Source organism: Vipera ursinii, assembly GCF_947247035.1.
Source record: "Vipera ursinii genome assembly, chromosome: 11".
NCBI classification, from domain to species: domain Eukaryota; kingdom Metazoa; phylum Chordata; class Lepidosauria; order Squamata; family Viperidae; genus Vipera; species Vipera ursinii.
In genome coordinates, this window is record NC_139524.1 from 4,594,220 (window position 1) to 4,611,541 (window position 17,322).

The window sequence follows — 17,322 nt, forward strand, 5'->3', positions numbered from 1 at the left end:
TACTAGCACTGATGATGTTACCTAGTGAGGCTAATGAAACGTCTGCAAGAAAACAAGCATACAGAGCACCAAGGACCCCTCCCTCTGGAAAGAGTGCAGAGAAGAGCAACAAAGATGATTAAGGGGCTGGAAGCCGAAACATGAAGAACAGTTGCAGGAACTGGGCAGATCTAGTCTAGTGAAAAGAAGGATTAGAGGTGACATGATAGCAGCCTTTCAATACCTGAGCGGCTGCCACAAAAAAATCAACCCATTTTCCAAAGCAGCAGAAGTCAAGACAAGAAGCAACGGATGGAAACTGATCAAGGAGAGAAGCAACCTGGAATTAAGGAGAAACTTCCTAACAGTGAGGACAATCAACCAGTGGAACTGCTTGCCCCCAGACGTTGTGGGTGCTCCATCACTGGAGGCTTTTAAGAAGAGACTGGACAGACACTTGTCTGGGGTGTTATAGGGTCTCCTGCTCAAGCAGGGGGCTGGACTAGATGACCTCCAGAGACCCTTCCAACTCTGTTATTTTGTTATTCTGTTATGATGAAGCCCTCACATTCTATGTTCATTTCATTGAACAGTTTAGGGAGAAATTATTCAGTTGTAAGTCTTATCTTTCCTGTGACGCTTAATTCTTCCATTTAAGAGTCGGTAAAACATTGTTGTGGCTTTTATTTATTTATTTTCCTTTCTTAAATGACATTTAATTCGGGGACTGCTCTTATCTGAACAGGTACTGGAGAAATGTTTGGGCAAATAATAAAACAAGCCTTTAAATGCTAAAATGTCTTGCAACTATATTTTGTTTTTTAGCTATGGACTACCAACCATTCTTTAGACCAGATTAGCATTACGTCCCAGTAGTGTTGCAAAGCTGGCTTGGGGAATTTTATTTATTTATTTATTAAACGTATTGTCTGCCCATCTTACCACAGGGTAACTCTGGGCAGCTTACAATGTTAAAAAGATAAAGCTATATACATAAAATACTTCTTCTTCCACGCCCAGATCAAACTTTAAACTACTAGAATGAGGCCACCTTCTTGGCTTTGTTGGTGGCCAAAAATAAGCCATTATTCATACATATTTCTGGTAGTAGCTGACATACCAGCAGATGGGTCAGGCTCTGTGTCTCCACATTCACACAGTGCTAACAGCCTCCACTTGAGCATATTGGTTTTACTCATAGGCACTCCAACCTATTCAGGGTCCTCTAAGTCAGGGGTCTTCAAACTTGGCCCTTTTATGACTTGTGGACTTCAACTTCCAGAATTCCTCAGCCACCCTGCTCTAAATAGTATAAGGGAGGTTAGATCCTTCAGCCATATCCTCCTTTAATGTTATTCCTTAAATAATGTTATTCCTTATATAAATAAAATGCTACAAAGATATTTCTTTTTGCCACCCTGTAATCTCTTAATTTGGGGTAGAGTCGGGACAACTGAATGGAGCTGAGCATTTATTGGCCGGGTACCCTTCCTGATGCCTATGCAGAGTTCACAGCAGATTTTTTTTTTCTTTGCACCCTGAGAGAAAAACATATATCACTGCTAGGATTGAACTCTCAACCTTCCAAGTGGGAGGTGAGCATTTCCACTTCTAGGTCATCGCATTGCTTTACAAAGCTACTATATATTTAAAGGTAAAGGTAAAGGTTCCCCCGCACATACGTGCTAGTCATTTCTGACTCTAGGGACCGGTGCTCATCTCTGTTTCAAAGCTGAAGAGCCAGCGCTTGTCCAAGGACGTCTCCGTGGTCATGTGGCCAGCATGATTAGATGCCAAAGGCGCACAGAATGCTGTTACCTTCCCACCGTAGTGGTCCCTATTTTTCTACTTGCATTTTTACGTGCTTTTGAACTGCTAGGTTGGCAGAAGCTGGGACGAGTAACAGGCGCTCACTCTTTTACGTGGCACTCAGGATTTGACCCGCCAAACTGCCGACCTTCTGATCGACAATCTCAGCATCCTAACCCACTGAGCCACCGTGTCCCTGTCATATATTTACAGAAATATAAATCTACATTTGGGAACTTGGGGTTCCCAGCTCTTGCTAAAGGACAATTTCCAGCATCATCCACCCACTGCTGGTCACATTGCCTGGACTGTGACTGATGGGGGTTGTAATTCAGTAATATCTGGATTACAATCAGTTTCCCCAAGATCCAAATTTGTAACACTCAGCCAAGTTCTGTTTTTGTTTTCCAGGGAGAGATCTGTTCAGATACGTGTCCTCCCGGGAGCTATGGAGTCAATTGCTCTTTGGCCTGCAACTGCAAAAACGATGGCACGTGTTCCCCAGGAGATGGCTCCTGCTTCTGCAGAGAAGGTAGAGTTTCCTATTTCAATGGCTATCATGCACTGGTGTCCATCACGCTTTCGCTGAGAATGGTCTAGATTTCCAAAGTTTTGCTGTGGTTTGGGTTTTGTGCCCCATATTGTTCCTGGCTGTTCATTAAAGTTGATGCAGTTTGCAGTTTTTCTTTTTTTGTCACACTTAATCCTTCCTCTCTGACTTGGTGCATACTTGTGATTTGATCCCTGTCAACAACCTCAAGTCATGGCTTTCAGTCACCAGCTTGTCCAGGGTCTGATGGCACAGAAGCCACGTAGCACCTCCGCAAAAATTGCACTGGGTACCAGTAAGTTTCCAGGTGCAATTCAAAATGCTGGTTGGGACCTCTCAAGTCCTTCAATGACAGGAAGTATGGCTGTTTGAGGAATCCTTTCTCCCATCGCTTCTGCATGGTGCAAGGTCCAGGTCCCACCCTTAAAGCGATGCCATCGATGGGGTCCATGCAGCAGGCCTTCTGCCCTCTGGGAAAGTATCCCCCTTCCATTGCTGTGACCTCGAATGAAACTCAAAGATCTGAATCTGAACTGAAGAAAGAAAATGGAATTCCTCAAGAATGCTGGTTGCTACAGTACATGGGAAGGCTCAGTGTCATAATTATCCTTTGGGGAGATGCCAAGAACAAACTTCTTGAAAATACTTTTATGTATCTTCTTTCTTAAAGAGTAACGGCTAGGACAGATGTTGAGACTCTAGTCTAGAAAGAGTCCAGAGAAGAGCAACAAAGATGATTAGGGGACTGGAGGCTAAAACATATAAGGAACAGCTGCCGGGATTGGGTATGTCTAGTTTAATGAAGAGAAGGATGAGGGGGGACATGATAGCAGCTTTCCAGTATCTCAGGGGTTGCCACAAAGAAGAGGGAGTCAAGCTATCCTCCAAAGCACCCAAAGGCAGGACAAGAAGCAACGGATGGAAACTAATCAAGGAGAGAAGCAACCTAGAACTAAGGAGAAACTTCCTGACAGTTAGAACAATTAACCAGTGAAACAACCTGCCGCCAGAAGTTGTGAATGCTCCAACACTGGAAGTTTTTAAGAAAAGACTGGCCAGCCATTTGTCCGAAATGGTATAGGGTTTCCTGCCTGAGCAGGGGGTTGGACTAGATGACCTTCAAGGTCCCTTCCAACTTTATCATCATCATCATCATCATTATTATTATTATTATTATTATTATTATTATTATTATTATTATTATTATTATTATAAAACTTTTATTCATAAAACATGAAACTCAGTCAACTGAATACTCAAATTGACTGGCACTAATGGTTGACATGGGTTGCTGCCAGCATCCTATGTATCAACCAGGTATCTCCTTAAAATGTAAGATGTTCCGAGTAGTGCAGTTTTTTGTAGCTTTGCCGCAGTTATTGCAGGAAGCTGCAATTTCTTTATGTATTTTGCAAAGTTTTTGGACATAGTTCCCAGTGCCCCGATGACAATGGGTATCATTATCATTGTTGTTGTTGCTGTTGTTGTTGTTGCTGTTGTTGTTGTTGTTGTTGTTGTTGTTGTTATTATTATTATTATTATTATTATTATTATTATTATTATTATTATTATTATTATTATTCTGCAGAAGCTTCTAGGGCCACCCTGCAAGATGCTGAGAAAAATAATCCAATAAAGTTTCATCTGTGAGCATTATTATGCTCCGAATCTGCCCTCCTTGTTGTTAAGACTTACGTCTATGCTCTCAAACTGTCTGTTTTACCCTACAGGTAGTCCTTGACTTACAACCATTTGTTTAGCGACCATTAGCAGGGGGTAGGACTAGAAAACCTCCCAGGTCCCTCCCAACTCTATTATTCTCTCTGTTCATTCAAAGTTACAATAGCACTGTAATAAGCGACTTTCAGCTGCTCCTGACATTTACAACTGTTGTAGCATCCCTGCAAGCGCAGGGCACTTGGCAACCGGCATAAATTTACAATGGCTGCAGATCCAATCCTTGGGTCATGTGGCTTCCGAAAAGTAAAGACAGTGACAGAAGTTGGATTCACTTCTCTGCAGTGATTCACTTAACAACCCTGATAAAAAAGGTCGCAAAATAAAGCGCAACTCACTTAACAACCATTTTGCTTAGCACTTCTGGTCCCAATTGTGATTGTAATAATGATGATGATGATGATGATGATGATGATGTTGGAAGGGACCTTGGAGGTCATCTAGTCCAACCCCCTGCTCAGGCAGGAAATCCTATACCATTTCAGACAAATGGGTGTTCAGTCTCTTCTTAAAAACTTCCAGTGTTGGAGCATTCACAGCTTCTGGAGGCAGGTTGTTCCACTGGTTAATTGTCCTCATTGTCAGGAAGTTTCTCCTTAGTTCTAGGTTGCTTCTCTCCTTGATTAGTTTCCATCCGTTGCTTCTTGTCCTGCCTTTGGGCACTTTGGAGAATAGCTTGACTCCCTCTTCTTTGGGGCAGCCCCCCCTTGTAAGTCAAGGACTATCTGTATTTGTGTGAACTCTCAGTCCTCCGACCTGTCTCTTTGTCTTCAACTTTATTCCTGAATTTAGGTGATCTGGGTTTGCTTATGGACTGCTTGGTTTGTTTCGATCCCTGTGTCAACTCTGCTAACATCGGATGTTCTCACTTTGCCAACATATGGAGATGCAGCCTTTTTCTTTCCTATGCTTTACTCTTAGAATTAGATGATACTGGGGGGAGGAGGAGGAGGAATGTGATGGGAGTCAGTTAGACATAACAATATTATAAAAGTGTATGAACTCAGGGGCTTTTGAAATAAGAGATGATAAGAGGTGGCGGGTTGGAGAACAGGAGGGAAAACCTGCAATTCAGACTAATTGGAGAATGTGATTTATGACTGCTAATTAGAGGAGGGAATTGTGCTTGATACTATGTGCTAAGGGGAGGAGAATTCAGATTTTGGCTTCAACCATGTATGTACCAAAGCTTTTATGCTACTCAAATAAAGGTTCTTTAAGGTAAACAATGCCTTGAGGTTCTTTGAAGAGTTTCGTTTATCGCAACCATGGCACCCTGATTTTGCTCACTCAGATGAAGACTTTTGGCCAAGATGAGTCTGTCACCTACATCTCTTGCTGCTTCCCTCTAAAATGCATCTCTTTGGCAAGAGAGTCACGGCTGAGAGTTGATCTAATGTTCTTTGGCTCTTTGATTTTACAGGGTGGCAGGGAACTGACTGTTCCATTCCATGCCCGAGCAACACGTGGGGTCTTAACTGCAACCAGACCTGTTATTGTGCCAATGGAGCTGCGTGTGACCCCGTGGATGGATCTTGCTTTTGTGGTCCTGGGTGGCAAGGGGAAATCTGTGACCAGCCTTGCCCTGTAAGTCTTCCTTGGGTCGGAGAAATTTGCTCTTTCTGTGGGTGATCCAGGCTTAGATCAGGGAGATACGTGTAACATTTTTGGTACACATCTCTTCAAATCAGTCAGAATAACAGTATTGGAAGGGACCTTGGAGGTCTTCTAGTCCAGCTGGCTGCTCTTCTTCACTCTAACCACTGTGACCCAAGAAGGTAGTCAAAAGGGAGACTCAAAAGAAGCTACAAAAATGCCCAAAGTTAACATCTAGCTTAGGTGAGAACTCCAGAGATCAGGGACCAAGTAGCTGATGACCCTCCCATCTTTAAATTTGGCAAGAGCGAACTGTGCTCAGGATCCCTCCAGTGTTAGTGGGAGGAAGAAGCAATGCACTGAACGAATGAACAGAACAGAATAAAATAAGTGAGTTGGAAAGGGACCTTGGAGGTCTTCTAGTCCAACCCCCTGCTTGAGCAGGAGACCCTATACTGTTCCAGACAAATGGTTGTCCAGTCACTTCTTAAAAACCTCCAGTGATGGAGCACCCGCAAATTCTAGAGGCAAGCTGTTCCACTGGTTAATTTTTCTCACTGTCAGGAAATTTCTTCTTAGTTCTAGGTTGCTTCTCTCCTTGCTTAGTTTCTACCTGTTGCTTCTTGTCCTGCCTTCAGGTGCTTTGGAGAATAGCTGGACTCCCTCTTCTTTGGGGCAGCCCCTGAGATATTGGATGTATAGACTCCAGAGAGCTACTACAGCAGATAGCTATCAATAGACTAGATCTTTATTTATATATGTATTTATTTGCTTATTTATTACATTTGTTTGCCGCCCATCTCCCCACAGTGACTCTGGGTGGGTTACAACACTAAGAACAATAAAACCACACAGACACATACATCCAACTGTAATAAAAATGCAAATTACAAGTTATGACTAAAGGATGGGGGGGGAAGGAGTAGGATGAGCAGGAGTGGGGAAGGGGATCTGCTATTGGTCCATCAACCACCCGCAGTGTAATACTCCCCCATTGGGGCCCCAAGCCAGCTGGCAGAGTCTTAATTAAGATCTTAATTAAATTAAGATCTTTTTTTTTTCAAGCTAGCTAAACTGGTAACAATCGCCACTTCTTGTGCCAATTAGCTCCAGACTGATTAAGCAAAGAAACCAGGCATCAAGATTTTCTGGGATTCAAGCAGGAACATTGCACCTGTTTTAAACATATAATTGTATGCTTGAATCTATAACTCTATTTTCTAGGGTTAGAATAAGTTTGTCTTGGTAGCCCTGCATCCACCCATGCTCACTTTATTATTTTTTTTAATGAAAGGATGGGACATATGGCCTGAACTGCAGCGAACGCTGTGATTGTGACCACGCAGACGGGTGTGATCCTTTGACGGGCTATTGCTGCTGCCTTGCTGGCTGGACAGGTAAGCTGGCAGGCTATCAAATGCTTCACCCTCTCGCTCAATTAGATGCTGCTATCTCTTCATTCTTTACTTTAAATCAGGTGTGTCCAACCTGCAGCTCTGGATAGTTAGTACAGGTAGTCCTCAATTTACAACCATTTGTTTAGTGACTGTTTGAAGTTACAACCGCACAGGGGGAAAAAAATGACTCGTGATTGTTTTTCACACATAGGACTGTTGTAGCAGACCCAGGGTCATGTGATCAAAATTCAGGGACTTGGCAACTGACTCATATTGATAACGGTCGCAGTGTCCCAGGGTCATGTGTTCCCCTTTCGCGACCTTCTGCTAAGCAAAGTCAATGGGGCAGTCAGATTCACTTAACAACCGTGGTGGCGCAGTGGTTAGAAGACAGCACTGCAGGCTACTTCTGCTGAATGCTGGCTGCCAGCAGTTTGGCAGTTCAATCCTGACCAGCTCAAGGTTAATTCAGCCTTCCATCCTTGCAAGGTCAGTAAAATGAGGACCCAGATTGTTGGGGGAGCAATATGCTGACTCTATAAACAACTTAGAGAGGGCTGTAAAGCACGGTGAAGTGGTATATAAGTCTAGGTGTTCTTGCTCTTGTTACTAGCTCAACAATTGTAATTCTTAAGAACTGTGGCAAGAAAGGGCATAAAATGAGTCAAAACTCACTTAATAACTGTCTTGCTTAGCAATGGAAATTTTGGGTTCAATTGTGATCGTAAGTCTAAGAGTAATGTCCCTGGACAGTTTCTTATAGCAGAATTCAGTTGCCTGGCTAATTCTCATTTACCTTTTTTAATAAACAAATGGCCGGGTAAGATTTCCAAGGGGTCTTCCCAGATGCTGGGAAATGTCCACCCAGGCAGAGAGAAGGACATGTGGGAAATTAGACTTGAATCATTGCTCAACCACAAGTGATTCAGGCCTTCCCCCATGCCACACACACACAAACACACACACACACACACACACACACATACACACACACACAAGCTCCAGGGAGACTTAACTGTCTGTTCCCAAGAGAAACAAGCAGTCTGGGGAGATTCCTGTACTATAGGCAGAATGCAATGAAATAGTTAGCCTGGAGTCTACATTTTTGGATCTGGTTGTTTGCACTGGACATACATCATTAGAGCCGTGGTGGTGCAGTGGTTAAAATGCAGTATTGTAGGCCAACTCTGCCGACTGCCAGGAGTTCGATCCTCAACAGCTCAAGGTTGACTCTGCCTTGCGTCCTTCTGAGTTTGATGAAATGAGGGCCCAGGTTGCTGGGGGCAATATGCTGACACTGCAAACTGCTTAGAGAGGGCTGTAAAGCACTATGAAGTGATATATAAGTCTAAGTGCTATTGCTATTGCTATTTTGGGGCACTGCCTCCTTCCCCCTAAACCAGGGGTAGGCAACCTTGGCTCTTTTATGACTCATGGACTTCAATTCCCAGAATTCCTCAGCCAGAATTCTGGGAGTTGAGATCCACGAGTCATAAAAGAGCCAAGGTTGCCTACCCCTGCCCTAAACCATAACCAGGACAAATTGCACAAACTAGCCAATTGTGCTGATTTGCCCAGTCCAATTCCAGCTTCTCAAAGCCTGGAACTTGGTTTCACTTTTAACTGTGCCCATACTTTGTAGCCAATAAATATGTTCTTTAAGACGACCTCTTGCCTTGGAGTTCTGCTTTTACTGGTCTCATGTGTCGGATTCATGACATCTGTTCTGCAACCCAGACCTGGGTGTTACGTCTTCAGCTATAAATTTTCCCCTTGGTTCTTCAGCTACACTAATGAGCTGAGAGTCCTCTTGTTTGGACCGTCACACTCTGGCGGGCTTGGGAAAGCGGGTGTGCGCTTTATTACTCACATTTTATGGGTCAAGATGGAGAGGAAGATCATGATTGAGGCGGGAAGTACTTGCTGGCCAAGGCTCTCTTCATTTCAAGAGGCTGGCAGATTCTGCCATTCACAGCCTTATTTTTAGAAAGGTCACTACAGCTCCAGGGCTGCAATTAGAGAATCACACTGAGTAACAGCTGTGAGAGCCAAGATGAAAAACTCTTGCTGGGGAAGAAGTTGGCCACTTTTCTTGAAGTTCAAGGTAGGATGCAATCTGGACTGTGCATCCAAAGTCAGGAAATGGTGGCTGACCTATTATGGACATTGTACACCCTTCTCTGTCTTCTCCCTTGGCTGATGGGGCTTCACACTGGGGCAGGGGTCTTCTGAGGAACTGGCAGGGTTGCCAAGGAAATGGTTGGAATCTTCCCAAATCAGAAGGCAAGTTTGACCAATAAACACAGAAGGAAGGGGAGGAAAAATGGAGGAACAGGATAATATTGTTGTTGTTGTTAGTTGCGAAGTCGTGTCTGACCCATCGCGACCCTATGGACAATGTTCCTCCAGGCCTTCCTGTCCTCTACCATCTTCTGGAGTCCATTTAAGCTCACACCTACTGCTTCAGTGACTCCATCCAGCCACCTCATTCTCCATCGTCCCCTTCTTCTATTGCCCTCAATCTTTCCCAGCATTAGGCTCTTCTCCAGTGAGTCCTTCCTTCTCATTAGATGGCCAAAGTATTTGAGTTTGAGCTTCAGGATCTGGCCTTCTAAAGAGCAGTCAGGGTTGATCTCCTCTAGGACTGACCGGTTTGATCGCCTTGCAGTCCAAGGGACTCGCAGGAGTCTTCTCCAGCACCATAGTTCAAAGGCTTCAATTCTTTGGCGCTCAGCCTTTCTTATGGTCCAGCTTTCGCTGCCATACAGGATAATATTACTTTGCTTAGAAACTGGTTGGATCTAAAATTGCCAGAAACATAGTCTGGGCAATATAAAGTTTGTTAGGACAGCAGAATTTTGCTCTAATCCTCTTGATCAGGGATGTCAAACTGCCGTCCTGTGGGCTGGATGCATCATGCTGAAGCCATGCCCACCCCATTGCCGGCAATGGCAAAACCGTCCTGATACGCTGCACAACATAATGTGACGTCACGAGTTTGACATGTCTGCTCTTGATGGTTGGCTTGACTGGCAATCGTTTGCTATGCTCGATAATCACCACTTAAGAACTGTGGTTTTGGAAAGAATAACAATAACATCTGCAAGAAATATCATCTGCCTGCAAGCAAGAACTAGTAGAACCACGGTAGGCAAAGTAATAGAAAACGAAGAAGCTAAAGTGCTCTGGGACTTTAGAAATCAAACAAACACTTGCAACAATTCTTAATTAAAGGTACTGGTAATGGTGTTTAAGGCCCTACATGGCATGGGTCCAGAGTACCTTAGGGAACACCTGCTGCCGGCATCAACTTCCCTTCGCCCTGTGCATTCCCACAGAGAGGGCCTCCTCAGGGTGCCTCCGGTCAGAGAATGTCGATTGGTGGCCCCCAGGGGGAGAGCATTCTCTGTGGGCGCCCCGGAGCTATGGAATCAGTTACCGGTTGAGCTCCGGATGGCGCCCGATCTTCGCTCCTTCCGTCGCGACCTAAAGACATTCTTATTTGAACAAGCCGGCCTGGCCTGATGGGGGATGGGGGGGTTATTGTTATTTTAATATTTGTATTTACTGTTTTTAGTGGGCATATATTTAATCCTTATTAACTTTTGTATCTCTGTATTTTTTATGCTTGCCCTGTTCACTGCCCTGAGTCCTCCGGGAGAAGGGCGGTATATAAATAAAATTATTATTATTATTATTATTATTATTATTATTATTATTATTATTATTATTATTATTATTATTATTATTATTATTAATAATAATAATAATAATAATAATAATAATAATAATAATAATAATAAGAAGAAGAAGAAGAAGAAGAAGAAGAAGAAGAAGAAGAAGAAAGACAAAAAAAAGTCTGGATGGTGGACATGGTAGTACAGAGACAGCAGTAGAGAACAGAAAGAACTGGAGAAAATAGCAAAATATAAAGGCCTGCAAATAGAAGTAAAGTGACTCTGGCAAAAGAAAACAAAATACCAATAGTTATAGGTGCCTTGGGTGCAATCCCAAAGCATCTGGATCACCACTGGAACACCAACAACATTGACAAAATCACCACCAGTCAAGTGCAAAAGGCAGTTTACTTAGGACTCAATAGGTAAATTAAAATGCCATATCCAGTCTGAACATCTGACTGACTGAGCCAACCAACCATAATAATATACTATTGGGTTGATAAAATCACCATTGGTCAGTTGCAAAAGGCAGCTTTACTCAGAATAGCTTACATCCTGTGCTGATACCTCTGACACCATCAAACATCCACATCTGCCTATTCCAGTCCTTGGGAAGGACTTAATAGGTAGATTAAAAAAAATGCCAAATCCAGTCTAAACATCTGGCTGACCTATGGACCCGTTTACCGGTTGAGCTCCAGATGGCTCCTGACCTTCGCTCCTTCCAACGCGACCTAAAAACATATCTGTTTAAGCAATCCGGTCTGGTCTGACGGGTTCTGTTTTAATTATTGTTTTAAGATAACTATCTTCTGCATTTGGGCAAAATTAGGGTTTAATTTGTTTTCAATATCTGTATTTGTGCATTCTGTTATTTATGTCACTGTTCACCGCCATGAGTCCTTAGGGAGAAGGGCGGTATACAAATCAAATAAATAAATAAATAAATAAGATGAACAATGATAATCATTTATTACATTTATACGCTGCATAACTGCCAGTTCATGTAAAACGTTGCTTCTGTGGCTCCATCTCCAGATTTTGTTGTATAAACTGGGGTGTCACAAAAACAGGCCCGGGAGGATTCAACTTCTCCAACAGCCTCCAGTGCTTGAAACGAAGTGGACCCTGTTTTTGTTACAAAAGTTACAAAAAGCAATTTTTAGCTACCTACTTTTGGTGATCAAGACAATGGTCATTTCTATGTGAGAAACTTAGAGCAACCTCATAGCATCACCCCAGACGTCTCCACATTACTGTTATGGAACACCATGATGGTTAGATAATTCCAGGAGATGCTATGCTTTTCCAGTTCAGGAATGGCCAAGGACAAGAACGTTGTCAGAAGACAGTCCCCTTGATAAAAGCTTATCTTTATTTTTCTCCTGAATGTCATTGAAAGTGCTGTCAAGTTGGCATCCTTCTATCTTAATGGCCACCCAGAGCCATATGGGAATTGAGCAATTTCCAAATTGAATCTAATTAACTAAATGAAGAATACCTCTTCTCCAATATGTGATACATGTGATAAAGCACAATCTAGAAGATGGGTTGTTGTTGTTTTTTTTTAAAAAAAATCTCCTTTACATGTTTTAGAAAAAGGACTAAACTGAAAGTCTGCGAAAACTGAACTTTTTTTTAAAAAAAAGGCACTCATTTTAGGTAATTTGGGATAACATTTCTACAGAGATCATCATTCTTGGAGGTAGGTGATAGCTTACGCATGCAGCAGTTTCTTTACATGTAGATTATTTCAGGCAGTCACCAGGATCTGCAGTAGGACACTGGGTTGAAGAAAGATTTGTCTTCAGACAGATGTACAGTCCTGGGATTGACTGACACCGGCATATGACACACACACACACACACTTTCTCTCTTTCCCTCTCCCTCTCCCTCTCCCTCTCTCTCTCTTTCTCTCTCTGTCACACACACATACACACACACGCACCCAAAAAAAAACCCCTCATATGTACGTTCAGTCCCTTTTTTGTAAGAAAAAAGGTGCCGGAACTCATATCTTGTTAATCTTTTATTTACCTTTTGCACGTAGTCAGTCACTGTACACACCCACACAGGTCAGTTGTATAACGAAACATAACAGTCATTGTCCACAGTAAGCACTCAGTGTGCAACCAACAACCAATCATAAGTTGAGCAGTGCCATCACAACTAGCACTGCATTGGACTCGACACACAAGCAGCCCGCATGCACTGTTTTAATGATTTTGCTGCAGACCTGCTATGCTCAACAGGGCGATTCAAGTCCACGTGGACCAAACATCAAATTTCAAAAGTTACTTTTAAAACCTGGAAATCCATTAAAAAAAAGGTGCTGGAACTCCGCTCCAGTGCCTTCTGTGACAAAAAAACCCCACTGTGTACTCTAAGGATGTGGATTGCTTTGAACGCAACAGTAACAAGGGGCTTCAGAGCACACTAACAATAAATAATTTGTCTGCATCCCCTAAACCAAATATTTCTCTTCCCCAAATTAGGGTGCATCCCCAAATTATGGTGCATCTAACCAATGCCATGTAGTCAGCCTTACTTTTATTATACACCTTTAGTAAAAGAATCCTGCAATTCTGAATAGGCTTCCCTCTCCCTCCCTTCCTCCCTTTATCTTTGTGTGAACAAGGGAGGGGCTCCTATGAGATTTTCCTCTCAAATTGCTTTCTGGCCCAGACTCAAGGCCCTCTTATCTGACTGCTGCTGCCTTGATGGCAGCTCTTCCTCCTGTCCCTCAAGGCCATCCTGTCGTCCCTCAACACATCGCTGGGAAAATCCTGGGAAACATGTAGCAGCTTCAGGAAGTTCCAGGTGGGCACTAAGCTTCCATGCTCCAAAGTGTGTCCCGTGCAAACTATTGCACAGCTGTAATATACAATATCACTTCTTTGTTTTCAAATGACAAAGTGACCTGCTCAAGGAAGAAAGCCGTGTGCTCTTCAGTCAGTAGACCCATCCATGGGACCAGACCCAGAAGATTACCATTCTCCTAAAGTCAACCATGTTTGCCCTCTGTGACATCATCTAAGCCTCCTTCTGTGCTCCCTGATTGGCTGGAGTTATACTTCAAATAGGAGCGATGTGAGGACAAAGGCATTATGCGGCTGAAGCATCTGGAGGTTGAAATATTATTTCTTGTTCTATTCTTAGGCAGAAAGCATCTTGGGCTAACTGTGGCACTGTGTAGCAATAAGCAGAACCTAAATAAAAACTATTATGGGCTGCTTAAAGTATAATATTCATCCTGAAATATTTAAAGGGAGAGATTTGGAGAGCATGTTTAAAATATAGAACATGGAATAATGCAGTTGGAAGGGACCTTGGAGGTCTTCTAGTCCAACCCCCTGCTCAAGCAGGAAAGTCCATACCATTCCAGACAAATAGCTGACTAGTCTTCCCTTGAAAACCTCCCATGGTGAAGCACCCACAATTTCTGGAGGCAAGCCCTTCCACTGATTAATTATTCTCACTGTCAGGAAATTTCTCCTTAGTTCTAGGTTGGCGGTCTGTTTGAGGAACTTCCATCCATTACTTCTTGTCCTATCTTAAGATGCTTTGGAGAATAACTTGACTCCCTCTTCTCTGTGACAGCCTCTGAAATACTGGAAGATTGCTGTCATGTCTATTCTGTTCCAATCCATTCCATTCCATTCCATTCCATTCCATTCCATTCCATTCCATTCCATTCTATTCTATTCTATTCTATTCTATTCTATTCTATTCTATTCTATTCTATTCTATTCTGTTCCATTCCATATATTCTATTCTATTCTATTCTATTCTATTCTATTCTATTCTATTCTATTCTATTCTATTCTATTCTATTCTATTCTATTCTATTCCATTCCATTCCATATTTTCTATTCTATTCTATTCTATTCTATTCTATTCTATTCTATTCTATTCTATTCTATTCTATTCTTATTCCCATTCTCTATTCTATTCCATTCCATTCCATTCCATTCCATTCCATTCCATTCCATTCCATTCCATTCCATTCTATTCTATTCTATTCTATTCTATTCTATTCTATTCTATTCTATTCTATTCTATTCTTATTACCATTCTCTATTCTATTCTATTCTATTCTATTCTATTCTATTCTATTCTATTCTATTCTATTCTATTCTATTCTATTCTATTCTATTCCATTCCATTCCATTCCATTCCATTCCATTCCATTCCATATATTCTATTCTATTCTATTCTATTCTATTCTATTCTATTCTATTCTATTCTATTCTATTCTATTCTATTCTATTCTATTCCATTCCATTCCATTCCATTCCATTCCACTTCTGGGACTGCAACTCCCAGAATTCCAAAGTTGAGAAACACTCACCTATCAGGGGTAGGCAAGCTTGGCTCTTTTATAACTTGTGGACTTCAATACCCAGAATTCCTGAACCAGCCATGCTGACTCAGGAATTCTGGGAGTTGAAGTCCACAAGTCATAAAAGAGCTAAGGTTGCCTACCCCTGACCTAGATGATCCCTTATCATCTTTTTAGGGCCTCAGCATCTTTTTTGCATTGTAGTAACAAGATAAAAAAGCTGGTCAAGAAATTCACTAGTTCAGCTTTCCTTAATATGCTCACTTTTTACAAACAAGGTTTATTTTCTAAGCACGGAGAAGCATTCAAGCTTACATTTCCTATTTCGTTCCCTCTGAAATGGTGCAGCACAAGCAATTCATAATATTGTTCAACAAATATTTAGTTTGATTCTAAAATTTGCCAGGCTGTGTTTTGGGGGGAAAATAAATCAAGTAGCTTAAAAAGCCATATGCAAATGATTTCTCATTTAGCTTCTCCTATTTGCAAAGTTTACAATCAAAGAACTTTCTGGTTTGTGATTGCTAATCACATGGATTAAAAATCAGAGTCGGATGTTTGATTTTAGTATTACTGTTTGAACTTGTGAAGACCGGATCCTCCTGTCCATTTCACAAATTAGGCCTCATAAATTTTGAGGAATGAATTTCTCAGAGGAAAAAGTGGAAGGTGTTGAAACAGTCCTGAATTTTGAAACTAATTAGATGTGGCCTAGAAAAGATCAGGGGGGGGGGAATCTTGGACTTTGGAGGCCCTCACTTATGTCATGAGGACAATTTGGGCATTCCCTGATCGTAGTGGCTAATGAAAATCTGATCTAAAAAAAGTTATTCTGTGTGTTCATCTTCACACACGGGACTTCCATTGATGTCAGTTCTGTGCCGCAGATCAAGGAAAAGGGAAATAACTGCACAGTTTGAAAAGCAGGTTCTCAAGATGTTGATTATTAAAAAAAACCTCAGAGGGGAAATAATATGAATGAAATGAGCAGGGGAAAAATAGAATTGTGGGCTTGTGTCTCGTACATTATTTCCACGTTCAGCTTTTCAGTTACAGTCCACCACATTCCTCACTATTGTTGAGCCAAGTCACGAGAGATTTTAATCACATCTGTGGGCAAAGATGAGGATTGGCAGCTGGTTTACACAGCATGCTTCAGGTAAGGGCTGAGCAAACCCAATTTGGAAAGTTGGGGAAAAAAAGATGTTGAATCATCAAGTAGCCAGATGGTTGCATTGAGCAACCCACTGAAGCACACACAAAAAACTCCAAACCCAATTTAAAATGAATTAAAGTTAGTAGGCGTATGGTGCAGTTGTTGGGATGTTAAATAGTATATGCCTTGTGTAAACCCAGCCAATATGTGGCTTCAGGGGTATCCACAGGGAGGGGGGTCAAAAAACTGGTGACCCAACTATGATGCACATAAGAATGGGGTGGGAGAGAAGCATTGATGGCATGGCAGTAATCACCATCTTGACTTGTTTAACCTCCTCCCCTCCCCCGTGGATATCTAGTGTGGCTTTATTTTTATTTTTTTGCCTTAGGGGCTTTAAAATAATAGAGTAACTTTTCAAAGGTAGTCTGATTACTTTGTTCCTTAGAACATAGAGTTATAAGCTGGAAGGGGTCTTGGAGGTCTTCTAGTCCAACCCTCTGCTCAAGCAGGAGACCCTATACCAGGGGTAGGCAACCTTGGCTCTTTTATGACTGCTGGACTTCAACTCCCAGAATTCCTGAGCCAGCCATGGGGGAACTATGGCCCCTTCATGACTTGCGTACTTCAACTCCCAGAATTCCTGGGCTAGCATGGCCGGCTCAGGAATTCTGGGAGTTGAAGTTCACAAGTCATAAAAGAGCCAACGTTGCCTACCCCTGCCCTATACCTTCCTGGTCAAATGGATGTCCATTCTCTTCTTCAAAACCTCCAGTGATGGACCACCCATAACTTCCAGAGGCAAGCCTTTTGTCAACTCTACAATGAGATGGCTGCAGCCACTGCTTAATTGTTCTCACAGTCAAAAAATTTCTCCTTAGTTCTAGGTTGGGTCTTCCTTTGACAAACCTCCACCTACTACAGACATGTCAAACACAAGGGAAAGGTTTCCAAGCTGAGCCATGCTGGCTTAGGAATTCTGGGAGTTGAAGTCCACAAGTCATAAAATAGCCAAGGTTGCCTACCCCTGATTTAGGGTGAATCCTGATGGTTGATTGATTTATGGTTACTGTTT

The 17,322-nt window shown here is 42.3% G+C and overlaps 1 protein-coding gene across 1 annotated transcript in view; it reads left to right on the forward strand.

The window, feature by feature from the left end:
• The window catches only part of MEGF11 (multiple EGF like domains 11), a gene marked incomplete at its 3' end in the record, with an annotated part of 406,009 nt that overhangs the window by 289,382 nt on the left and 99,305 nt on the right, over positions 1-17,322 (forward strand). The window contains 3 exon segments of the mRNA XM_083371343.1: positions 2,200-2,320; positions 5,499-5,662; positions 6,966-7,068. Coding sequence (XP_083227469.1) covers positions 2,200-2,320; positions 5,499-5,662; positions 6,966-7,068 — 388 coding nt within the window.